The sequence below is a fragment of the Buteo buteo genome, chromosome 1 (assembly GCF_964188355.1).
Source record: "Buteo buteo chromosome 1, bButBut1.hap1.1, whole genome shotgun sequence".
Lineage (NCBI taxonomy): Eukaryota > Metazoa > Chordata > Aves > Accipitriformes > Accipitridae > Buteo > Buteo buteo.
In genome coordinates this window covers 66,278,525-66,304,502 of record NC_134171.1, presented here as the reverse complement: position 1 = coordinate 66,304,502, position 25,978 = coordinate 66,278,525, and the positions used below count along the sequence as shown (strand labels likewise).

The 25,978-nt window shown below is 44.9% G+C and overlaps 1 protein-coding gene and 1 long non-coding RNA gene across 2 annotated transcripts in view; both read right to left on the bottom strand.

Annotated features, from left to right (window-relative positions):
- LOC142033857 (uncharacterized) overlaps positions 1-25,978 on the bottom strand; it is a 161,332-nt gene that overhangs the window by 9,507 nt on the left and 125,847 nt on the right. The gene's annotated exons all lie outside the window — the stretch shown is intronic.
- Positions 1,849-24,841, bottom strand: LOC142031925 (AF4/FMR2 family member 1-like). The gene is made up of 15 exons (XM_075029846.1): positions 24,813-24,841; positions 24,658-24,712; positions 24,489-24,526; positions 22,897-23,053; positions 19,257-20,174; positions 16,641-16,738; positions 12,830-13,076; positions 11,705-11,796; positions 10,642-10,705; positions 9,684-9,820; positions 8,406-8,477; positions 7,682-7,775; positions 7,536-7,579; positions 5,912-6,138; positions 1,849-3,145 (listed from the first exon to the last, which is right to left on the bottom strand). Exons 1-15 carry the CDS (start codon positions 24,839-24,841, stop codon positions 3,024-3,026), a joined length of 2,394 nt encoding a protein of 797 aa, XP_074885947.1. The 3' UTR covers positions 1,849-3,023.

Genomic DNA, 25,978 nt, shown 5'->3' with positions numbered 1-25,978 from the left:
ATTTCCTCCACTGTTATGTTTTGGTTTGGTTTTTTTTATTTATTATTTTTTTGTTTGGTTTTTGGGTTTTGTTTTTGTTTTTTTTTAAAGGCCTGAACAGGCCCAAGTCAAAATGATGAGCATCTTTCCTAACCCTTTGCAGGCCTCTGACCTAGCTCAAGGTTGAAATACGATGGCTTTTCAAAAATTTCCTATTATTTAAACAGTCTTCTCCATGACCTGAAACAAAACACAGCTTCTTGCTATGTAGCTTAGTCCTGAGGCTTCCACTGATCGCTTTTGAAATGAGAGCCCCCAAATAGCCCCCCACATGCCCGTAACACAAACTGCCTGTGATCTCATTTCCTCCGAAGCCTGGGGGAGCAGGAGCAGTTCTCGCACAACTGTCGTTGCATGGTAGCAGAGCACGTGCTGCCTTTTCCCAACTGTAAAGAAGCAAATGCCAGTAGTTCATCTGCCTTCGCTGGGTGTCTTCTTACCAACTTTGCTCACCCGGCACCCTTGCACGAGCTTTCCTAGGAGCAGGACAACAGATTATCACTCTCTGGGCAGTAGAGTGCCCAAAGAGCAGGCGAGGACAGGACCTGGTGCACCCATGGGCTGCACCAAGCTGGATGCAGGAGCGGGGCAGCCGCACACCCTGCCTCGCAGGTTGTGGCAGGCAGTTGCCCCGGGGCTGGCAAGCCATGAGCAAGCGGCTCTCCGACAGGAACCTGGCCTGGCAGCAGGGAGGGAGATGGGTGTATGCGAAATGAAGTACCAGGGGTACCCGTGTCCCTGCTTCACCTTATGCTTCCCCCTCAGACTTTGCTATCATTCTTACAGACTCCCACAGCGGTTTTCAGGTTCAATAAAGCTTACTGCCTGCCTTCCTCCTCCTCAGCTGGTGATCCTAAAAACAGCTTTGTTTGAAGACAAAGTCAGAAGAAGGCATCGTCCCGCTAGTATGGAATCAAGCTCCAAAGTGCACGTCAAGCCTTCGGGCCGGCTGGCCATCGCTGCGCTTCCTGAGAACAAAACAGTTAACACTGAGCCTCTCTCTGTCCCTGGCTTATTCAGAGCAGTTGCTCCTCCAGGGAGGAGGAGTACAAGTGAAGTTTGATAAGGAAAATGGGGAGGGGGGGGACATGGACCTTCCTTCCATTGGTTAGGACAACTTATCCCTGAAATGCACTAAGGCTTTTGATAAAGTGAACGTAAAAGGACAGCCTCTTGAAGCTGCAGGAAGACCCGGCCATGATCCCGGCAGTCCTGCGCTGCCAGGGGAGACAAGAGGAGAGCTCCCTTGTGCTCAGGACAAGGGCAGGACCACAGCACACTCCTGCCAGCTCCTCCCAGAGGCAAGAGGACTCCAGGCTTCCTTGTGGCAGGGCTCATTTCTACAGAAACTACTTCTGGAAATGCAGACCTTTTGTTGATATTTATTTACTGTCCATTTTCGGAAGCCTCAAAACCACAAGAAGGTACTTTACAAAGGGGGTACTGCTACATGCATGCAGACCTGTTCCTCCATCCTGAAATTATGTGGAAAAGGGAGCTAATTCTTTCCTGTAAGCACAAGTATTTTGGGATACCATCCTTCTCTTTGCCACTCCCACGGGTTTGTCAGAGATAGGGCGAGGGATGCGAGAGGGGACCAGAGGGCTAAGGCACACTATTAGATATGAGGACGGCAGGACGCTGCTGTCATGCAACAGGAAATCTTTGGGTAGAGAAGGGTGTCATCTTACTGCATACACTAATGCCATGGATGCTGCCTTCACTGTTACTGTCACCTGCAAAATTGCAATTTCAAAACTGCAGCTCCTGACAAGGAAAAAATGCTTGCAAACAGTTAATTATCCCCTTTGTGTTCTCTTGACAGATTTCTAAGTTGCTGGGCCCATCCTGTAGTTTGGCTGAGAAAAAGCACAAGTCATCTCCCCCATGAAGGATGCCCTACTTTGGTACCAAATCCTGCTCTTAGATATTCACTGAGACCAGCAACGGTTGCAGGCAAATACCCAAATGCAAAATTTGTCTTATGTTCCACATTCAGCCACTTAGTCCCTCCTTAAACAGAAGTGATTCCTCCCCATGTAAGCTCTCAGACTCAGAACCATGCCCAAGCAATCCGAGTGACCCAGTACAGCTGTCCACCCCCACCCATCGGAATGACAAAAAGCAACCAGTCAAGGAGTCCTCAGTGTGAGTGACATCCCTCCACCACCGAAGAAAGGCAGAGCTGTTTCCAACCACGCCTGGTCATTTTGCCACCCCAACTGTTTCTGGCTTACAAGGCTTAAACCGAGCAAGACCCTAAGTAATACAGTTCGAGTGCTAAGGGCTTCTGTGTGCGTGAGTGCATGGCAAGGAGGAGGACCAAAGCAGCGACGACTTAAAAAGTGAACTTGCAGCACTGAAGGCAGTGGCTTCCCCCGCTTCTCAGGACAGCAGCTGGCTGAGAAATGCAAGAGGGTGGGGTTGGAAAGCAGGCAAGGCAGACCACTTTGCTGTTTTTATTGTAACATAACGCTTTTCGGTGCTGATGAGGTTGTTGCTACTTGCCATCTGAGGAACAAAGACACCAAAGATTGCATCCATGCTTGGAAAAACATTTCTCTGACATGTCTTCTGGGCACACAACTGTTGCAGACTGTGGGATGTTGCATAATAACCTCTGGAGGCAGATTTCCTTCTTGTCGGCACTTCTTCATGTGTGATTATTGTCCTGCTGGTTATTCGTAATAGAAATGTTTATAGACCATCAATACATTAGGCCATTCAGACAATTCATTGCACTTCATTGTTTGAAAGGAAGGTGCCATCAACGCTGAGGCTTTCCTCCATCTCTTCTTTTTCAAGGCAGCAAAGCGCTACCCTAAAAATGCAGTTCAAAGTTTTTCCAGTGTAACCAGATCCCTTCCACCTTGATTTATTTTCCCTTGCAGGTGCTTTGTATCCAATGATTCAACAAGTTAGACTGTTTCTGAGGCTTCAAAAGTGCAAAAAAGTTCAAGGTATTTGACCACCTTGAGCACCAGTTAAGGCGTATTTGTTTCCAGTCTCAGCCACTGTAAACCCTGTCTAGCGTAGTGTACCAGTTCGGTCATGCTACTGTTCAGTGCCAGAGTGCACGTCGCTGTGCTGAGTTCAGCAAAAAACTCTGGAAAAAGGGGAGGGAGAAAGAAAACATTTGGTTGGTTTCACAAAACAGGCACATCCGACAGGCTAGGGGGCAGTGAGGAGCGACAACAGCAGCACACTGACAGTTGGCAAGTCCCATTAAACATTGTTCATGCAGAGAGGTCAGCAATAGTAGAAGGCTGGGAAATGTAATAAGTGCACGAGGCACAGCACGCAAGAGGAAAATCACACTCACACACGCCTACACACACTGAACCGCCTCCCCAGGTGCTGGCTTTAAAAGGACATCGAGACTCCATGGTAGGTGGGCAAAAGTTTGGGTGTTCATACCCCAGTTACTGCTGTGTGCTTCCCCCAGATTTTAAACAGGCCAAATTTGAGTGTCTTTCTGAGTGATGCCGGGAAGCACACACAGCCGTCATCAGACTGGTCCCTTTCCTTCATCCATCCTCAAACCTTGGAGACATCATGATTTCTCAACTGAACAGGTTTAAAAATTTATAGAGCTTGCCAGGCTATACAGCTCAGATTTGGGTTGCCTTTAGCTGGGCATGTCAGGCAGATTTCACAGAGTCCTCCTACCCTGCCACCAGCTTGAGGCACCACGCTCCTCCTCCCACATGGGCAGGAGAAGGCTCTTGCAGCATATCTGAATCTGCTGGGAGATGCCGGCAGGCTGCATGCCCTGCTCTGTGCTGGCAATCATCTGTGCAGGTGACAGTGAGTTACAGGAAATTATCACACCTATTCCTTTCCAGTCACCTTTCCAAGATATTCCTGCATGACCTGCCTTCTAGGGACATGGGCTCGTCCCAGTCCCTCGGTCCCTCCAGCCTTGATCGTGTTGCCAGGTACCTTTTCAGAAACCGCCCGTTCTCAGCTCTCCTTATTTACACACAAAGATTGAACCTGGAGGCTGAAGATTTCTGCTTGGCTGTGCAAGGAACTCTTCAGCAGCAGAGAGCACAACACTTTCATTCTAATACTTTCCAATTCAGAAGCAGAGAACACATTTCCCCTGATTTCCCTCCTTTTGTGTACAAAATGGGTATCCATTCCCTCCACAGGAAACAGAAGAGCTGTAAGCAGGGACAAGGAGTCTGAACACCCTGCCTGGGCAACCAGAAGATAATCTGATCTGGGACCACAGTACTTTGTGAAAGGAGAGTGACTTCACATGCACACGTGCAACCTCAGCTTGTCCTTGCTGTGGGAAATCAGAGGCTGAAGACAACCTCTTACAGCCTCATGATCCACGGTGCTACTCTGCATTACAGTGAGGAGCTGGGTCCTGTGCTGGAAGCAACTGGTTGCGGACCCGCCAGAAAGCACTTCAGCTCTGCACAAGTGACTTGGACATAGTTAGAACTAACTGCTTTCCACTAACTTATGACTTCCCTGTTTAAGAGAACTCGATAACTGAAGGCCACCGCTCTTTCCTCTTCTTATGCCCTATGAATTGCACAAAAGAATCAAGGATATGGCCTTTTTTTTTAGTTTTAGGTACTCACTCTCCGCACCTCTTAGCATCTGTACATTACACTGAATATCAACAAGTTCCAGTTCTGAAATTCCTCCACCATCCTGAACAGTGACAACAACTGCTAAGCCTACATGAGTATTTACTCTTCTGCACAGATCTACTCCCTAAGGAGTATTTACTACCCCGGTCATCATTCCCCTACATCAAAACAGCAACACATAGCAGGTTCTGAATTTAGTCTTGATTGATACAAGATTGTGCTCAGGCTGCCCTCCCACAGGTTTTCCTCCAGGACTCATTCCTCTGGCTTACCAGCAGCATCCACTGCTCCTTCTATGTGACAGTCTTTTCTCAGCCTTTAGAGGCTAGAATCCAAAATACTACACATGAATTGCTGCTGTGAGCACAGATTTGCTCAGAGGACAGCCAACAACTGGAGTTACTTTATTCAAAGGTGACTTGCAAAGCCTTTTGAATTTCAGCAACTGCCTCATTAGTGTGACTATTTTTACAGCCTTCCAACAATTCAGCCAGGCACATCGTGTTTATTTTCTGTCGCAAGTTTGCCAACAGATCATGGCAAAACTTCCCTTTGCCCACAGTAGCTCACAAAACTTTGTGTTTTACGGAAAATGACACTGCAAATGCCACATGGGATGGCAGGTTACAGACTGAACTGCATCTGCTCTAGGGCTTTTGCTTATCCACCACTGCTTGTACCACAGGACAACACAACATTTTTAACTACAAAACTGTAAAATAAAAAAAAGTAGGAGCAATTTTAGAAATGCTGCTTGGCAAGGACTCCAATTGAAGTGCTGCTCAGCTTCTCTGTTATGGAGAGAAGCCAGCTTCACCGTTTTCAAGACAAAAATACCTGGAAGTTTGACAAACAAACTGAAACACAAGGGTACAGGCCAAAAAGATGTTTTTAAAGAAAACGGACCAATTCAGAAAAACTAAGCGCCCCAAAGGGAAAAACAAACAGAAAAAAAAAAACCCTTATGCTTCTTGTGTTACCATGGAGCGAGCTGGCTGGTTTCCTGCACTTGATACCCTCATGCCTTAGCTCTTAGACATTTGAGGATGCCAAGACAACCTTTTAATTGGAACACTCATCATTATATCACCACCAAGTATCTCTGCCAATAACCTGCCAATAAGCCATAGCTGTCTATTTCGACATTTTTACTGCTTTGTTCTTTAGGTATGGTGTTTGCTACACTGAGTGTTAGGATTTAAGCAAGTACATACACATAAACACAACACATAAGACAGAAAAGCCAGAGGGCAAAAACTTACCCTTATTCTTCCTGACCAGTGCATCAGCCCGTTCCCAAATATCATACGCATAGAGGATATAGGAAGTAATGTTGACGTAGGAAGAGGTGATGCTTGGGATATTATAAGGGACAGTGACTGAAGAGCCAATGCTGTTGCCGCTGCAGTTGCTAGCATTCGATCCTGGCTGAGAACTCACAGAACCAGCAGGAGAGGCCATTGGAGAAAGAGAAGGCATGCCTGTGCTTCTGCAGGAGAAAGAAACACCACCACAAACATTTCATTTCAGAGTCGAAAGTCTTGCCACAAGACTGGCTTATGCCAGGAGCTATCCAGTATCATCTAGGCCTGTAGCATAGAGTGTTAAAAACTGAGATGCATTCAGCTACATAACAGGTAATTGTCCTCTGAGTGCAAGGCCAAGGTTTTTGAATTGATTTGCGACTCTAAGGACTCCTCTTGACAAAAGAAAATGTGGGACCAGACATCAGAAAGGGCCACCCATCCACCTTCCAAAATCTACACCTCCTCGTGCAAGCCTTCACCAGATTCTCTAAGTGTTTTTTGCTAAAGACTTCCATTTCAGGCATGCTGAAGCTCCCCACCTACAGAGGCTGGAGCTTTCTGACAGCTAGTCAAAGCAGCCAGGTCAGCCTACACACACTTATTTATAGACCTAGGGAAGCTAAACGCAGTCAGCTGCCCGCCTTCCAGACACAGGCTGGCTTCATCACATCGCTTCACCCCCACCACTTCAACCAACCTCATTTCAGTCACTGGTATGAGCGAGCTTCCACCACTGCTCTTGGGAGACCATTTAATTCCCAATAACCTACACTGTCCAAGGTGGCAGAAAAATAACTGGAATTTCAGCGTCACTACTGAAGACCAAACAACCTTCTCTCAACTGCAAAGTTTAAAAGGGACAGACGTGGAGCTGGATAGCTATCTGCCAAATGCAATTACCACAGGATAGAGAAAAACTCTTACTCATTGTCATTAAAACACAGCACCAGTCTGCCAGGCATTGGGCCAAACACTGTTATGGGACATCTTGCCTTTTACTTTTGCTGCCACATACGCAGCAACACTGCTGCAGATACATAGAAAGGACAAAATGCTCAATAACTCACAAATTAGAAAATTAGTTTCTTTTTCTTAATTGGTGACTGAGGTAAAGAGAAAAATATTAAAGTATCACCTCAAAGTTATGCTACCACAGGCTGAAGGCATAATCCTACTGGACAGTGGCCAGGGAGATGGGGATGGTACCCTCTTAAGTCTGAAACGATCTCTAGATGAGAGCGACAGAACAGAACAAAGATGACAACAACAGGGACTCTGAAATAGCATAGTGATGCTACCTTCCTTGCTCCTCTGGCCTGTTTCTCTGGTGGAGAACTGCTCTGCCTGATACACAGTAGCTCTGGACCTCATAACAAAAAAAACCCAAACCTTTCCAATGAGAAAAGACAGGAAAGAGAGAGCAGAAACCTACTCATGCCCCCTAACAATATGATTTCAGGTGGTACGAAAGAGCGAGCGGTGAGGCACTCAAACGCAGCCTGCAACTCAAATACTCCGGATACTATTTTCACTCACACCCTTATAGACACATCACAACATACATCTTTTTAAATCTTACCTTGCAACACATGGAGAAGGTGCTTGTGTTACTCTGGAAGAACTCTGCAGTAAGGAACAGAACTCTTGTTAGGTATGGGCTATTCAGCCAACATCAGTAACTACTGCAGCCAGCCAGCTGGCAGCTTAGTAATACGCATGCCCTACCTTGAAGTGGTCATTCAGGATCCTGGAATACTTTATTGCAGTCTCTTTTTTGTAACGAAACATTGCCATGTGCAGAATGGACTGGCAGCGCATGCTGTGAACAGAAACACAACCAAGAGTAAGAGTTCACGCTCACCGCTGCCTGCTCAGCAGTCATCAGCCTTGTGGGATGGAGGCAGGCACACATCAGCTGTATTGCAAAGTCAAGAAAGCTCAGAATTTCTCCTCCTGCTCATCTTAAAGAAAGACTCTGTAAAAAAATCACAAGGGGGAAAAAAAACCCCAACAAAAAAAACAACCAAACAAGGAAGGGCCATGTCTGGTCTTTTACATAAAACAGGTGCCCAACCTCTTATAGGTGCCACAGGCTGAGTAAGCCTCTGTCCAGAAGTGCCTCAGCTACGTTCAACTACAGCTTCAGTTACACAGCTCAAGCACGGACAGCCAAATCGCATTCTTTCACCTTAGGTGAGAGCCCTTATGTGCTCTCAAGTTACCAGCAGATCAAATTTTAGAGCCTGTGCCTTCCACATGTAGTCCCTTGTGATATCCCAGCTCACTTTAGAGATGTTCCTGTTCATTCTGGTTTTTATATTGTGGGGTTTTTTTCCTTGCAGAACTCTGATTCCCATTTAACTCATTCTTTTGCCCCTGAAAGTAACGGGTCTTTCACTCTATCAAGTCTAAAAACAGAATATGAAGGTGCAGAACAACAGTTACGCACCATAACACAGCAAAGATTTTTTCTTGTGAAGATGCTGAGGAGTCCGTAAAGGATTTCAATGTCATGGCGAATCTAAGGAAACAAACAGAATCTTGTCAGTCATCAGGGCTCTGAAGTCCTACTGTTTATGAAAAACCAGTGCATGCCGTTATCTCAAGCACTGGTCCAAAAGTCAAGAAACCTGCCCCGAGTTCTTAGTCCTGGCACCAAGTGCTTTGTATGATCTTGAGCAGAGGACTGTCTCCAAATGCCTTGTTTTCCACGCAGCAGGAACAGATGTGGCCCCTTATGCGACTCGCTCTCCTCTTACACTGATTAATGGGCAACATCCCTACAAGTAGATGCCCCCCGTGGGCCACCTACAGGCCTGAGGCCCAGGAGAGGTGCCCCCACCACTGACTACAACACTAATTCAAGTGTTTCTGGACAAGACAGACATCTCAGTGGAAATGTTTCTTTTGGCAAAGAACAAATAAGCAAACCTCCTTTTTGAAAACAAAGCAACAGTAGCATCTTGGAAATGCAGTCCATCAAGACCAAAAAGCAAACAATGTCATTTAAAAAGTTTGAAGTCTACCACAAAAAAACCTCTGACAGCTCTTTCAGCTCTAAGGTCAGAAGTCAAATCAGCTCTCGAAAACTCACATAACCTGTAATTTCAATATGAATAAACCGATACCTGTCTCTCTTCTATCCAGTACATGGTTCCTTGGATTGCACTGCCTGCATATGTCATAATGTCTACTATCTACATGCATCTACTATGGCTGTGAAACTAAACAGGGAACGTTGCTAAAAGAAACCCCAATAAAGTGCACTGGTACAAAGACACATGGGAGAAACCAGTAAAATCTGCCTTCAATCAAGCTGCAAGAGCTTTGGGGCACAAACCGCTCTTCCACGTGCTAGATTGTTGCTTTGATTTTTTTTAACTGACATACTATTGAGCTCACATGCAAAAGCAACTTCAGTTCTGGATAAAGTAAAAACTCCTTCCTGTCCTCGATTATCTGAACCAGTGTCCTCTGGTGTACCTCAACTGCAAAGCTCAAATGCTGAGGAGGACATGGTGCCTACTTCTTCTGATAAGCAATGCTGAAACACATTTCAAAGGATTTGTCTCTGGTGCCTCTGGATGGTCTGTCTGATGCTTGTACAGCAACCCAAACTCTGCTCCATGGTGGGAATCCAGAGCTGCCACAGTTGCAAACAAGCAATGCAACTAACCCTTCCCCTCCAAACATGCTGCCTAACCATCATGCTTTGAAAACCACTTACTTGAGGAGATCTATGGTGCCCCTGAATATGCTGTAAGCTGATTTTGGTGCTGGTGCATCCGATTCCAAGGCGATCCCATACTCAATGAAGGAAAGGGCAGCATCTAGGTACTGAAAGGCCTTTCCAGTCTTGTCGGTCTATGGGGAAGAAAATTCTAATTTTTAGACTAAGACAAAAACTGCTTCTCTCAAGTATACCTGAATTCCCTTTTTTTCCCCTAGTTAGGCAGGATTTGAAGAAAGAAAAAGATGCAAGTCAGGCCTCCAGGTGATAATTAAAGGATTCTCAGCAGAACCCCTAATGTGGTCCCAGTCATCAGCTTTGTGGGCTCTGGCTATTCGTATCTCTTCCTCTTGCTCAACATTTTCCTTAAGTAATTTATTACCTTCACATTTTTGGATATTATTGTCTCATCTTGGGGGCCTGCTTTGGGAGAGGCAGATGGGGCCTTCCCATTGCAGTATTCCCTCACTTCATTTTCACAGGTAAATGGCAAGTAGCAAATGTACATTATCTGACTGAGCCATAATTAGCAAAAAAATAGGTTCATTCATGCATGCTGTTAAACTGCACATAGTGGAGAAAGCTAGTTACATCTGCAAAGGGCACTTCCAAGTCTTGTCCACCAACACAGGATCCTGACGTTTCAGAGTAAACTGTCTTAAAACTATCTTCCAAGGACTTTGTGATAGCTCTGCAAAGCAAACAGGCCTGCTAACCTCAGACAACATCAGTTCTGAATCCTATTCTCTAGGCACATTCTCTAGATGTGTTTACAACAAAGGGAAATGCCCGAACATTTGGCAAATAAAGACAGCCTCCCCACATATGACTTGAACATGCTCCATGTAGGGAGTATGGAAGTAACGTTAGCCAGCGAATCTTATTCACGTGCATGCAAGTATCAGGTCTGAATGCAAGAGCTGGTTAACATTTCTAGCACAGGGCCATGACTTACCATTGCATCAGCTTTGTGCTTCAGCCTCTTGGCCACTTCTATGTAGTATTCTATCGGATGCTGCCTGAATTGGGGACAGAAAGAGGAAAAACAGAAAACAGAGAAAAAGAGTAGGATAAATTTTACCTTCTTATCTACAGGATGCTATGAGTCCGAACATCCTGTTTTGGTAAGCTTGTTACAGCCTTATCAAACACACGTTACAGTTATGATAGTCACTAAATGAATGTTGTCTGCATGTTCAGAAATACATAGCAGTTGAATGGACAGATAAAATGAATTGATTTCTTAAAAAATGTATGTTAGAATAACACTGAAAACTTACATTTCTAAGTAGAAAAAACACTGGAGGTTAGGCTACTATGAGGCCAAGTTTACTTCTTTGCTCCCATGGAAAGATAGTAGTTACGTGATGCCCTATCATTCCTCAAGTACAATACCAGCAATACATTTTTGATTGAAGCATACAGTAAACTCTGCAGTATGACACACTCAGACCAAAAGAGCTTGCATTCAAGTTATCTGCTTACAAGAGATATGGTGCGCAACGCTTCTACAGAGCTGGGTCTCAGTCAACACATAAATGATGATAAATTTGGACTGCACACATTTCTGCGCATTGGGATAATCTATTCACCATGGAAATGGCATACAGCCACCTGTGCGCTAACAAAAGGAGCAAGTAGAGTCATACCCTCTCAGAAAAAGTCAGTTGCCTGCCCAGCACCCTGTCACAGAGGAGTTTGCCACTTGTCAAGAATCAGACAAATCAAAACCCATTACTTGTAGGCAGGCACAAGACACCTCCTCTCAGAGTTCAAAAGTACTTAATTTCTAGAGTAGCTTCCCTCAAACCAAGAACTGTTGTAATGAGACCTTTGCTTTGTGGTGGGTGGGCTAAGTCCCAGACACAAGAAGGCAGTACAGGGCAGGTCTCAGACATCTCTCTCTCTCTTTCCTCCCCAAAGAAGTGATCAAGAAGCAGAAGCCTGGGTGGCTGCAGGGCCAGCCTTGTCTGGTGTATTCAGAAAGTACAGGTGATGGGTGTAAAACAAAAACTTACTTTTCAAACGTGAGTTGAGGTCCCCTTGGCTTGGAGGCACCATTTGGCAAAGAAGGCACTGGGAAAGGATTTGTGACATCCCCTGGAGATCCCTGAAAAAAACACAGAGTGGAGATAAAGCTGGTTAGAGAGATGTCTAAATCAATTCCAAAGCTTGGCTTTCCTAAATTTCAAGAGAAAATGTTTATTTGTCCCAGGCATAATCTATTCTCCAGGCTCTCCAGCTCTTCTTACTTTCTTCCCCAGTACCCCTTTCAATAATGGAAATGGAAACTTGGCATCCTACCTGACTGCTAGCAAGGCTTAATACCATTCAAACTTCTCCCAAGCATGGAGAAATTAAGTAGCAGGTTTCCTTGCACAATGGCTAAAATAGCAGTAAGGCTGCAAGCAGCACGTTTTTCATGGCCACTAGCCAAGGCAGAAGGGGTAATATCCATTCACACTTATTTCCAGCTTAACCACATGGAAATTGCTGATTCTCCACTACTAACTACATTATCAGGAAAAAGCAAGCAGTTAGAAGCCAGCTAATACAGCATGCACAGTCTAGCTTAACACACACAGCAACATCCTAGATCACACACACAGAGCCATGAGTAAGCAGCAATATAATTGAATTTTATAACCTCAAAATGCAAAGATCCAGCTGCAAGGATCATCAACAATTTTGTAAGCAAGCTATAAAACCTTATACCTAGGTCACGGTCAAAACCACAGGTTGCTTGTTTCTTATTTTTAAGCAATCCACTCTTTCTTTCTGTAAACACACTTATTTTTACACCAATATTGTACTTGCAGTTGCCTATAGTCAGAAGCAGTTACTACCATAAACACGATTCTCTTGCCTTTGTTTTTCACATGGTCACCCCTTCTCACTATGTTTCACTGGTAAGATTACAACAGATGATGGAAAGTCAGCAGAGAAGTTACAACACAGGCTTTTGAGCTAGCAACATAAGGGCACAGATAGCCATTAAAGGGGTAAAAATGCTTCAAAGAGCTTTCTCTGGTGGCTTGTTTATCTTCCTTCCTTTTTAATATCCTCAGAGCATGTTTCTCAAGAGAATCACACAGCACCCATGGGTTGCAGGAAACATCCTGCCAGTTATAATGGATACCTACTTTGATGCCCTTTGAGAGCTCAGCGGGATTTCTCTCCACTTTCTTGTGCTTGGAGAACAAAGGATCCTTGTGGTTGCTCTCGTCCCTGGCAGTGTTATCCACGACAGGCAGCTCGCTGCTCTCACTTTTGGGTCTCTTTTGGGCCATCTTGGTTGACTTTGGTGGAGGATGTACAGGAGACATGGGTGGCAGTGGTGGGGGTAGCAGGAGATCTTTCTTCTGGGTTTCAAGTGAAGTTTTTGATGCTCTGGAGATGGGAAGCAAATTCAGCAATTGGGATGAATATGGTGTACATATAAGGTAGGGATTTTTTTAAAAACATAGTTATATCATGTGCCAGTTCTCTTTAAATTTCTCTGGAAGTGTGAAATGAGTTGTTAACATAAAGAATCCAACAAAAGCAAAACAAAACTTCAGGGACTTCACTGGCATTAGGTAACACATCTTAAGCCGCCAACAACACACAAACAAGTTGGTTTTCAAGTAGGAATAACCTTCAGGACTTATCATTGGAGTAAATGCTTGCAACCAGAATACGAGGATGTTGCAAAAAAAAGGCATCCCTCCAACACAGCCCCTTTTCACTGAAAGAGGAAGAGAGGCAATCACAGCAACTAAAATCCCTGGCACAAATCACCCAACAAGGCAAATGAACTGCAGCACTACCTCTCTTTCCCAATTATGGTAGAAGATATCTTCTATGGTCAGAGATACTCACCTAGACATTTGATCCTGTATGTGCTTTGACAGAATTCAACTGAGTCATTCCTTGCCAGGACTCACCAGCTCAACTAGACAACACTATAAAGTTGAGAGGATTCCAGTGATAGAGACTTAAAATGCTGTGCTTTTAAATGGCAGAGACTATCACATTTAATAGGATGGTGGCACATCAGATTTCTGATCATTTGAAGTTAGGATTACCAGGGAACTCTGGCAGCTGTAAGCAGCACCAAATAGCTCTAAACCTTGTTTCACTACTGCTCATTTACATCATTTTTATTCAGCTTCTCAAAGTTTCCAGGAAAACACAGAGCAGTGAATCCCAACTCATGGACTGCCTTATCAGAAGAGGAGGAAATGAAGTTAAACCCAGTGAGAAGACTGAAGTGTAACATTGCACATCTTGCTTCGTTCTGCTGTGCGTGCGACAGTCCTCTCCCCTCTTCCACAACCCACTTTTCCCGTGGCACAGTCCCTACTCACTGCACACATGCTCCCCAGCTTCACTACAGCTGACGCTCCAGAGAGGACTGTTTGACGCAGAGCTCAGCGGCATCCCCTGACCTGATCCAGAGCCCTCTCTCCCCAAAAACGCATCCTATTCTTCCCACTCTGAAAGCCAGAACATGGCTAAAAGGGGTGCTCATTTTCACTGAGAAAAAGGGAGGAATGAACCACAGAAGTAATGCCCTTCCATTATTACCACAGCTGAAATATCCCTTCACCCAACTAAATGTTAGCCCTAACGCCTAAGTGCTTTCAGAGTACTTCAATGTTTTCTCTGCAGAAAAGCAGTTTACTCATATTGTCAGGACACAAACCTCAATGCTACATACCAATGCAAGTCAATACCTCAAATTCAAGCCACAATCAAGCAGGAATTGAATGCAGTAGCCCAGAACTGACACAGGAGCCTCCCCTCTCAGGAACACCGCCCATTTGAAGACATGCTCTTGGAAGCGTTTGCTCTAGCAAAGACCTAGCCAAAATGCTGGCAGTACACTGGTATGCAAATTATGGGGTAAGTTTCAGCAGATCTACCAGAAACACTGCAAATGCTATAGTGGAATACATGAGAAATTCCTGGCCATAAAGGCCATCTGAAATTCTAGAAAGACCGCAATTCAGAAGGCACACTGGTTGCGTCCCCATTAGGTCACATACAAAAAAGACAAAAACAAGATGATGATTTTAGTGGAGAACGCAAATGCTCCCTACCCACCTATACATACAAATCTGTTTTCTGGACTGGGCTTTGCACATTTCACCTCTATGCAAATCTGGGCTAGTCAAAGTAAAAAGCCTACTGGCACTGCGGCATCTTGGTTTGGTTAGAGAAAGGGGGAGCTGCATATCCACGTGCTTCTGGAGCATCCCAGCTCAGCAGCCTCCCATGGCAGCAAGGTGAGAAAACAGAGCTCTGCAATATCCATCACATTCACCTCTGCGTTCTCAGCTGGGAGAAGACAAGTTCCACCTAGCACAGACACTGCGTGCACCAGCCGCTAAGTGCTGTTCAAAGTCTGTAACCGATGACAGCAAAAGCAGCTGAGGGAGTAGAGAGTATCGGCATTAACATCTGACTTTTTTCTTTCATCAGGACCTGTCCGATTAAGAAAACAGCAATGATCACCGAGTCAAAATTTATGGACATACAGTTGCATTTAGTACAATATCCTTTCCCAAGAGGCTGCCAGAACTTGCTCTGCTGTGGACGTGATTGCTCAATCATGGGAATGAGACTCACGACTTCGGGGCCACCCTTTCAGCTATTTCACCTGTTTGCAGCAGGAGCCTGAGCAAGCAACTCAAATTTGTCTGCATCTCAATTTCCCCATGTGCAAAACACGTTCACATCATCTTCTCACCTTACAAAGACTCAGAGCTTTAAATGCATGTGAAGTACTATGAATCTGCTAAAAAGCTTTCTGCTGCTTCCCATGCAGTGAGACCACGAACTTCCCCAAAACAAGTATGACAGTAGAACCCAGAATGAGGAAAACATGCGCAAAGAAAAAGAAGTTCGTAAGAATCATTGAATGGTTTGGGTTAGAAGGGACCTTTAAAGATCACCTAGTCCAACTCCCTTTTTAAAAGCATTTTAAGGCTAGTTCCATTTCTCATGAAAGCAGAAATAATTGATACTTGAACTCTCAAGTCTTACTCACCTAGAGTCATAGAATAGTTTTGGTTGGAAGGGACCTTTAAAGATCATCTAGTACAACCCCCCTGCAATGAGCAGAGACATTGTCAACCAGATGGCAAGTTCTCTTGCCATCCCCTGAAACACCTAAGCCATCGTGCAGAACAAGCATATGCTACTCCCCACAGAACAGCTGCCACCTCCCAGATCACCTGGGCAATTGTCTGCTGAGAGATTACCACCACTGTAGTTTAGAGAAGGGGAAATGGCTCCTACATCCCAGCGTGCAATCTACCACACTGTTTGCAACTCAAACAACGTCTAATTTTTTTGCACAAATTTGTTTCCTGCATCTGGTCTGAAAGAGAGCAGTGCAAATGGTTGCCTACCAGCTTAGAAGGAAAAGTAGTACGGGCACAACTGGCAATTAAATTTCTTGCAGCATAAACAGATTCTTTGAGCTACATGTAGTATATGGATCAGAGCATGCAGCAACATAAGCTGCAGGATGGACAAGTTTGTGTTTAAAATGGTGAAGTCTTCATTCCCATCTCAACTGTTCGAAATCAGGACAAATGCCACAACATTCAACGCTTTTGCAGCAGTGTAAACCAGGTGTAGGAGGATGATCAGCCACGGAAACGTCAGCTTATGCTTGAATGATTAGAACCATAATCCTCAGCGTTAAGGGAGAGGAAGATAAGTGACACCCAAGTATCACTTCACATCTGCAACAAATAAAAAGGCGAATAAATGACACTCCCATAGCCACATGGTTGGTTCCAGGATGTAAAGACAGATTGCAGCAGATTAAGTTTCAGAAGGCACACGATGTTATAAGCAAACTCAGAAGTATAAGGACAGGAGATACAGTTCCTCGCCTTAACCTTTTTAAAAAAAGACTTAGTTTTATGCATGTCTGCCATCCCACCACTGTACACTCACTTCAATTTATTGGAGTCTTTGTTAGCTGCAGGCTGCAATGATTTTCTTTCTTTTTCTGATTTCATTTTCTTCCTATCAATCTCCTTCTCCACTTCCCTCTAACAGGAAGAAAAAAAAAAAAAATCACTCACGTTTCGAAAGTTGGTGCAAAGTACAGACCAATACAGCTAAGTTTGATTCTGGTTAAAAAAAGAAAAGGATAAGATATTAGAACTGACAAAGCATAAACCCAAAACACAGCGGATATAGATTTCAGGCTCGCTGACAAGTATCCTAAAATGACATTTTACCTACGTTTGCTTGGATAGATTAATTATTTTGTAGTGATGGGGATGGAACTGCTAAACCTCTTGTTGCTAATAGTAATCAAAATTAAGGCATCTCCACTGCTGAAAATAAGCATTCCATCTGTTCTAGATGGGCTTTTTTTCCCTACTCAGTACGAATTATACAGAAATGTATTCAGATTCCTCCTGGCAAAGTCATGAACTGCAAGCAATTGTGTTTTGTGGTATGCCTTATCAAAGGGAAGGAAAAAAATGCATTCACAGGAGAGTTAGATCCCTCCAATTCCTCAGATGTGCAGGGGTTTTTGGTTTTATGAAGAAGAGTCTGATACAGCTGAAATTTTAAACAGGCAGTTAAAATCACTGCCATTGTCCTCCAGAAGAACAGGAACCATTAAGGCGGAGAGGTAATAAATAATACTTTTTAACTGCACTCCATAGGTCTTACAATACAAAGCGTGCAAATCATCAGCTCACCTGAATGAAAAACTTTAGAATAATTTGCTACAAGCCAAGAAAATGTAAAAGAAACTGCACTTATCAGTCAGTGTTACCCACAGTGTGCCTGGTGGCAGCCAAAAGCATTCCAGGACTTTCTGTCTCTCTCCCAAGAGTACATGCAGGTTTATGTCACTGTGATGGAGCTCAGTAGATTGTGCTCGGCAGAGTCGACCTCTGGCAGTGTGCTCAGGGCAAGGCTCCAGCACCTAGATCAAGTCCTTAAACTGTTTCTCAAGTTGAGCTCCACACTGCCGCAAACGATGTCTGACAGCTGTACCTGACCTAGCTGGCTGTTACGAAGCCTGAGCCTCCAAGGACACTGATGCATGCTGACATAATGCAGACAGCAAGGCTCTGAGGAGGGGTTTCCTGCAATCAGACACTCAGGCTGCAAGGGAAGACATGTCTAATATCAAATAGCTCCTCTTTTGGGTCTTTGAGATAACAGGAGAAGCAACAGATTTGCTGCCTGTTTACCCTCTTCCACTGCTCCGCAAGAGGGGGACTGCTGTGGTCTCTCCGGTTTCTTCACCCTTTCCCTGCTCTTCTGAATTCTCCCCCACAACTATGGGAAGTTCAGAAAATGACAAGACTAAATGCAACCCACACGGGAGCCAAGGTTGTTCACCCACATGTGCTAAGCCACCTGCTCTGTGAGGAGGACCAAGAAGGTATACAGGCACTGAAATATCCACAGTGAATACCCATTCACCACAAGGCCTGCAACCAACCCTGTGCAGCTGAACCAGCTGGCTAGAAGTATATTCACAGCCCCCTTTGGGACTTAGCTTTCCAAAAACCACTTGTGAGCAACTACCATCTCAGTTAAATAAAGGGCTGTCTTGTAATTCAAAGCAAAGCAACTATTCTAGCTGAAGGACTCTGGACACATGCATCTTTTAAGCACTAGCATCGCTGCTAGCACCTCAGCAGCTCCAGGGGAAACCAAAGAAGTTTTCTACATATTTAGCCAACCGCTGAGATCCAAAGCAGGGTTTAGCGACACTTGTTACTCTCGGTGAACCTGGTTCAGTTAAAAGTCTGCATTTATGGAAAAGCAAAAACATGGGGCTGCTGCCATCATCCCTAGTAATAACACAATTCACACCTGCAGAATTTGTTCCTCTTTGTGTAAGCAAGCAATCACAACTGTTTCATGGAAATGAATGACTCCACACAGGAAAAGACTACGCTACGCAGCCTAAGGCTGCATGGCTAAAGGCAGCAGAAGGTCCACGCATAGACAAAACCAAAAACCACAGACCAGGGCAGCCTGTGTCAGTTCTCCCCACAAAGTGCAGGCAAGGTGCTCTCCCACAACAGACATTAAATGGATAGTGTAGATGACTGCACAGTCTGGGAGGTGCTTCAGATACCATGCTGCATTTAAAGGGGTTGCAGGGGGAGGGGGCACCACAGCCCTACAAAGCTCTGCTTGGTTGAAAGCCAGGGAAACCCACAAATGCTACCAGGGGGCTGGCCAACCACATGCTGACACAGCCTGCTGCTGAAAGCTCCTCCAATATAGGAGGGCTGGGGTTTTGTTGTCTGAGAAAACTAGTATTTCAAGAAAATACAGCAGAAAATGTTTTCAAATACCAAAGCGTTTGTTAGCTCACGAGGCTTTTCATTTGCTCAGCAGGGCATTTGTGACCAACAAGAAACCTCTATGAACGGCTTTGATACACATTCCCTTTAGAAGTTTGATAACACCTTTAAAGGAGGAGCGCAAGGGATCTACTCCCAACTTAGGAGCAGAAATGAACTCTCCGCATGGGTTTTTCAAACACCACCTTGGTCCTTGTACAAACCCACCTCCACCTCTTACCTTCCTCTTCTGAAGGGACTTGTCAAGAGTATCCGTGATTTTTCTCTCCAAGTCCTGCTTCCTTGCACCAGGGGGTTCCTTGGCTTCTGCTCTCTTCTGGTGACTGCCTTTCCCAGGGGGCTGGGGGACTCTTGACAGCAGAGGGAGATCTATTTTCACCATGAGGGACTGAGGGGCAGGGGAGTCCCTCACTGGCGAGAGCAACTTCTTCCCCCTGATAGGCAAGGGAAGTTTCTCCTTGTGAAAATCCTCTCTGGCCACGATGGCAGGCCTGTGGCCGCTAGTCCTGGTGGGGCTTGTGCCCTGGCCTTGAGGAAGGGGACTGAGAGCGAGATGCTCCTGGACACTGCCAAGCAAAACATCTCTCATGACCTTGGGGTCCAAGAAGGGTTTGGCATTGGCCTGGTGGGAGCTCTTGTGCTTTCTGTTCTCAGGGGGCTCTTGCAGTGCCGGGGTCAGGTCTTTTCTGTCACTGGATTTTGGCTTCCCTTTCGTTTTGACTTTTGGCTTGTCTCTGGAAGACTGGTCTCTGACCTCAAAAGGACCAGGGTCACTCTCCACCTTCAGGCCTCCTTTGGGCCCCTCGTGGACAAGGCCCTTGCTGGGCCCTTTGATGCCCACAGTCTGCCTGGGTGAGGGCCCCTCGGCCCGCACAGGAGACTTCTGGCAGTTGCGTTTGGTCAGAAGATGAGCGTCCTGAGGAGCCCTGGCCGCTCGGCCAGAGCTCTTGTGATGAGGCTCCCTCGGCTCGGCACGCTGGTGGGAGGAATTGCTGCTGACAGCCTGCCCCTGCTCCTTGCCCTCTTCACATCCATCCCCATGGGCAATTTCGCTGAGACTCTCTGTTGGCACTGCTGGTGGGTTCACCTTGGTTAGCCAGTTGTCAAGCTGCCTCTTATTAGAAGTCGGTGGGTCAGGCTGCACACAAAAAGAGAAAGGAAGGATGCAAGACTTTATGATGCCTTTATGGGCTATTTTCATCCTAGCATGGCTTACCAGAGCCCAGTAAAATTTCCCCTTGATGTTAAAAGAGCTTGAAAGTGAAAGACCATGTGTCAGTGGTGATGCTTTAGCGTCTGCACATTGACAATTCAGAAACACAGACCTCATCTTCGCACAGGATCAGTCAAACGTATTGCACAGCACTCCTGGATCTCTGCTAGCCTTACCTGTTGCTCAGCAAGAGACCAGTCTACATGAAAGCTTCATCTTGGTTTGCCACTAACCAACACCGTTGTGCAATCAGACAACATATAAAAAAAGCAGCAGGTGTAGAAATGGATTAGGTGCTGTCCTCGCAACACTTTTGGAAAGTTAGTTGCACACAGCACTACTTTCAAAACAGATGAGCAGCTGTGCCAGCTAACACATCTCATTGAAGTCTGACAGGTAGGCTGTCAGGCTCCTGTGGTTTAGCCAAAAGCAAACCATTTACCAAAATAAATTGTATGGCTAGCATGTCAAGTCCGGCCTCTTCTGAGTCCTCTGCCTACACAACCCAACACTCGCTTCCCTCTGGGTCAAGCAAGGCGTGAGCAACGACTGAAGTCTGAAGGCCCCTGGCATCACGGTCAAATAACATAACGTGGTTGCTACAAGCTCTGCCTAATCTAACAGCGGTCTGACAAATTACGAGAAAAGCAAACCCAACTAATGCTAAAAGAGACAACAGAAGCTGCAAATCTGAGGCATTATTCTCTGGGGCCCATTCTGAAAATACCATGTATGTGGCAACACCACTCAAATGGGTAACTCATTATCTGGGCACCATCAGAGCACAGCTAAACTCCCGCACTCACTGATTCTCCCCAGTTACCACTCTCACTTCTGAGAAGAGCCACAACCCTTCCCCAAAAAGAGAAAGCCCAGTACGTGAAATGTTTTCCGAGACTAATGAATCCCTTCTGCCATGATTTTCTTCTCTATCCAGACTCAACTCACTGTAGAACATGCAGATAAATAAGACATGTCTTCAACTGTGTTTAAGTCAGTCCATCTAGAATCCTGGTTTAAAAAACAGTGCTTGGTTTTACCATGGGTTTGGAAGTAAAATTAAACCACGAATTCCATTAGGCTTTTCAGATAACACAAATCTGCTTTATTTTCATCAGAATTTTAACTTACTAGCCACTGAAGAACATTTGGTTTTTGGTCAAACACTGTAAAAACATGGCTAAAAGACTTAGTAAACTTTGGTTTATAATGTACGTAGCTATCAGACAGTGGCATACTCTGATCCTCTTCTAGCACTTCTACCATCGGTTATCTTGTTTGTGATCTACACCATCATACAGGTTTTCATTAGGTTTCCAAAACCAAAGGATAGTAAGAGATTTTTTAAAAAAAAATTTAAAAAAAAAATAATAAAGGAACTACTGCCTATAGGTCTTAAAGTCTGTTCTTTTGCATGTGAAGAACTGACTATAAACAAATGGGCCATGTGCACTAACTTACTCCTTGAGCACCATGGATGAATAGTTTGCTGAATAAAAAAGGATAAAATGGTCAATGGCAAATAGTTAGGACTTCACTAGAGCGAGAAGGATCTTACAATCTAGTATTTTCAGGACAAACCAGGCAGGATTTGGTAAAAGAGGAGAAGTATAACATCTGTCCTTCCAAAGACACCCACATTGCAGAGGGCAAAGTCTGTAACTGAACTGCTAGAGGGTGAAGTGTAGTAGATGTGAGATGAAAAGATACACCTTCTCAAAGCTTGTTTTCTGCACATAAAATTCTCCCTGTTCATGTGCTTCTAAGGTAAAAGAAAGGAAAACTAGGGCTGGAGGAGGGGGCGGGGAATAAATTACACGGTTTCTGTGTTTTGTGAGAGTACCTCAAAACTGGCAGCAGATTGGTTTACATCAGCTGTGGTCCACAGGATATAACTATGTACTTCCCACTGGCCCAAGAATGTTTTGCAAGCTGGAGGAACTGTTTGAAACCATGGGACATGAGCACTTCTGCAGCAGATTTTCAAAAAATGCATGGTCTCAATTATGAAACTTTAAGGCGCTAAGTTCTGGTTGTCTGCTTTTCCCAGTAAAAGCCTCAGAAATGCCAGTGCAGCACTATCTGAGCCAAATTCAACAGAAGCAAGTCTAAGCACATTCCAGCCCTTCCTGCAGGTCTCATCACTTCAGCTGTGATCTGGGAGAAGCTGAATCTGTCACTCACACACAGGAGCTGCAGGGAGGCAGTGGCTCCTCTTAATGTATCAGGAAACTGGTCTCACCCCGAAGCAACCCATAGCCTTGGCACCCAGGAAAGCTGCACGGGCAGACATGGGCCCCAAACACCCCAGACAAGCTGTGCTTCTCATCTGCACCTTGCTTGTGTCTCACCCGTGAAGGCACTAATTCCTCCAGGAGTGCTAGACAATGATGCCAAAGGAGAAGGGGGCAACACTTCAAGGTTAGGCACGTAGACGTCTAGTTATGCTGTTACTAGGGGTTATTTAATTGACAAACTCTAGAAGGGAAACAAAGGGCAAGATAAGCCTGATGATGCAGCAAAGATGTCAAGGGGACACCTGAACAACGACAGTATTTCAGGTCTCCTGTCCTGAATGCATTCAGACAGCAGAGAGTCTGAGGCAAGAGGCTGCATTAAGCAGCCTCTACATTTTATTGGCATTCACCTCAGGTGCTGACGCTCTCGGAGGGTCGTTTGCTTCACTGTCACTCGAGTTGCTCTCCGTCTCTGAGTCTGAAGAGCTGTCTGAGTCACTGGTGCTCCCTGACTCCGGGCTGCTGGAATGTGCTGATGCCACACTCTTGGGCTGGGACTGTAGGGCACTGCAAGGCCACCATGAGATAAAATTAGAAAGCAGCATGGGTGAAGGTTACTTACTTATTATATTGACATGGCAGGATTCAAAAATAAAACTGAAACCCTGTGTTTTGGCACTGAGAGGGGAGGGGAGAAGGCCAAAGGAATACATTGCCATAGTCAAAAGATAAAGCACTGGAATAAAAAACCTCTGGAAATAATAAAACCTTCAACTCCAACCCAGTCGGACAAATACGTAAGCAGGACATCACTGCTCCAGTATGAAGCTGCATTTAGCCAACTGAAGTTTAAAAAATAACCAAAACTAACGAGTGTTTTTCTGAAAGCCCCAACCCTCAACGGAAAAATTTCCAATAAAGGCTAACAAGACAGAAACATACATTCCAGGATGGTTTCTCTTTTTTGTGTTCTCCCCCTTAAGTTTTTACTTCTTCATCTGTGTTACTTGGTCAAGGTGCTGTAACTGTTTCATTAACGGTCATGTCAATCAGTAGCATTTTTTGCAACACCCTCCCCTACTCAAAAGTGTTTTCCTCTAGCACTGACAATGGGAGTGGATGGAACTGAGGGAGAACTGTGACTTTTATGCACACCTTCTTTTTGTTTTGAAATGGGCTTACAAAATGTTGATTATTTTTTTTTTTTTTGCTTTGAAAACTGTTTCCCACATTAGTATCAACACATTTGTATGATCTGGAGGCAAGCTCCTTGCTTATCCAGACTGATACTGTGAGAACACTCTATTTCAAGAGCTTGCAGAGACACAGATCACACCAAGAACTGACGTGCCCTTCTGCCAGTCTGACTTTGTAGACCATTACCCTGTGCTTGAAGAATATAGATATCAAGCCAAAAACATATGTCAGTGCTCTCCTATAGGAAAAATTCTGGGCTTCTCCACCTTTCTTCCTCTAATGCTGGCGTGTGGCTGTTCAGTCTACCTTGAATACTGCTTCTGACTAACAACACATGGCAGGAACTGCTTACAGTCAGCTGCCTTATCAGTAGGAGCTGAAATAGCCTCCATGAGCCTACCTAACCCTTTTCTGTTCTTCATCCACTTGGCTTTTTTGGGCTTCCTTCTAAACTAAAACTGGACTCACACCTCACTTGTCACTACTACAACTGAAAATCCCATTAGATCCAGTGTGATCTACATATACACTGGTGGAGAGGAAGAGGAGAAAAGAAGGGAACAGTTGGGGAAATCAGTTCTGGTTCACAGACAAAATCCAGCATGTCTGGATTATTACTTTCTAATCGGAGCTTTCCGTAAAACTCCACACAACTAAAGGCGATTTTCAACAGCAGCTTCAGGCAGCTAGAAACCAACACCTGTATCTACAAGAGAAACCAGGAACCCTTACCCATCTTCTACCCCATTAGTTTTGTTTTTCCTCCTTATTTGGTCTAGCTAGTAGTTTGGGAACAAACCTGTACCTTGGAGGAGCAAGTGAAGAAGGTGGCTTTTCAACAACCTGTTTTGTTCACAAAAACAAAGAGGAGAGGGGGAGGAAAGGTTAGCTTAAGGAACTCGGAACAACACAACAAGTTGTGATGATTTAAAGGGAAGTCTGTGTGCCTAGTGTATAAAACATCTAAAACTGACTTGGTCGTCACCACTCTCTTCACTATCACTGAGCTGCAGGTCGGCCTGGAGCATTCTGAAAGACAACCAGAAGACAAATCTCAGCCAAGGCAGACACATTTTCAAGCAGCAGACACTGAAAAAGACTTAGTTTGCACTTGCCAAAACAAACAAACCTCCCACATCCTTTTTGAACATTTAGCATGCTCAATCTGCTAAACCTTGTCATTACCTGAATGAATGATAAAATGATGACACACAATCTAGGGATTTAACTGTGCTTTCCAACTGATCTCAGGACACTTTGCAATGGAGGTCAGTATCCTTGGCTGCCATCTACAGACAACAAAGACAAAGTTCCGTGAGCGGAATTCTAAACGAAGGTTACCTAGCACACTAACACAGCCAACAAAGGTTACCTAGCACACTAACACAGCAGGGCAGGGTGGAAGAAGTCTGATCCTTGTACAGCAAGAGACTAGCATGCTACTAGACTGCACTGGCTCCCCAAGGGGCAGAAAGCATCAACTTTGCACCAGAAGCTGTGCATGTTCACTCTCTCTGCGAATATTTCTTCTGCCACAGGGGTTCTTTTTTTGCTGCTGAGGTCTCCTACACAAGACGTAAGCAAATGCCAAGGTCAAGCCTATCTCCTATTTCGTGCCCAAATACGAAAAATAAGCTGTAACACATTTTATAGCAAGAAAACAAATACGAAAGATCCCCAGTGAACCACATCACCTGGGAAAAGCGAGGAGAGAGTTAGTGTTCCTGATGCTTGTTAGGAAAAGGAAAACTGCAGAAACTCTCACACTCTTGCAAGCCTTCATGTCAAATTATGAACAAAGCAAAAAAGATTTACGGCTCTGTGGGTCACCTCTAATGACTCTGAGCAGTTTGCTTTTATGATTCTGTGACAACAGAGGAGTAAAAACCTTGAATAAAAAAGTGATTCCCTTATTTAAACACTATCCCCACCAACTACACAAATTATTTTACACTCATACCAAAGCAACTGACATGCACGGAGATACTTTCATTGAAATAGGACCGTGTTTACTGCCGAAGGTGGCCACCATCTCACAACGAACAACAATTTCACAAACCAGAAGTGAGAAATCTGCTCTTGTCCATGGAGCAGGACAACATGAAGAAACCCCAAAGGTCTCCTGTGTCTACCAGTACAGAGCCAACCCCTCCTGCACAGGTGACACCTCCTGCAAAGGTACTGAGCCCACAGTCCCGGAGTACCTCTCACTGATGCAGAAGAGGTTCTCAGTGCACAAGGGCTCTGCCAGATTACACTTGTGAAGACGTACGTGCTTTCTTTGTTCAGGCATTT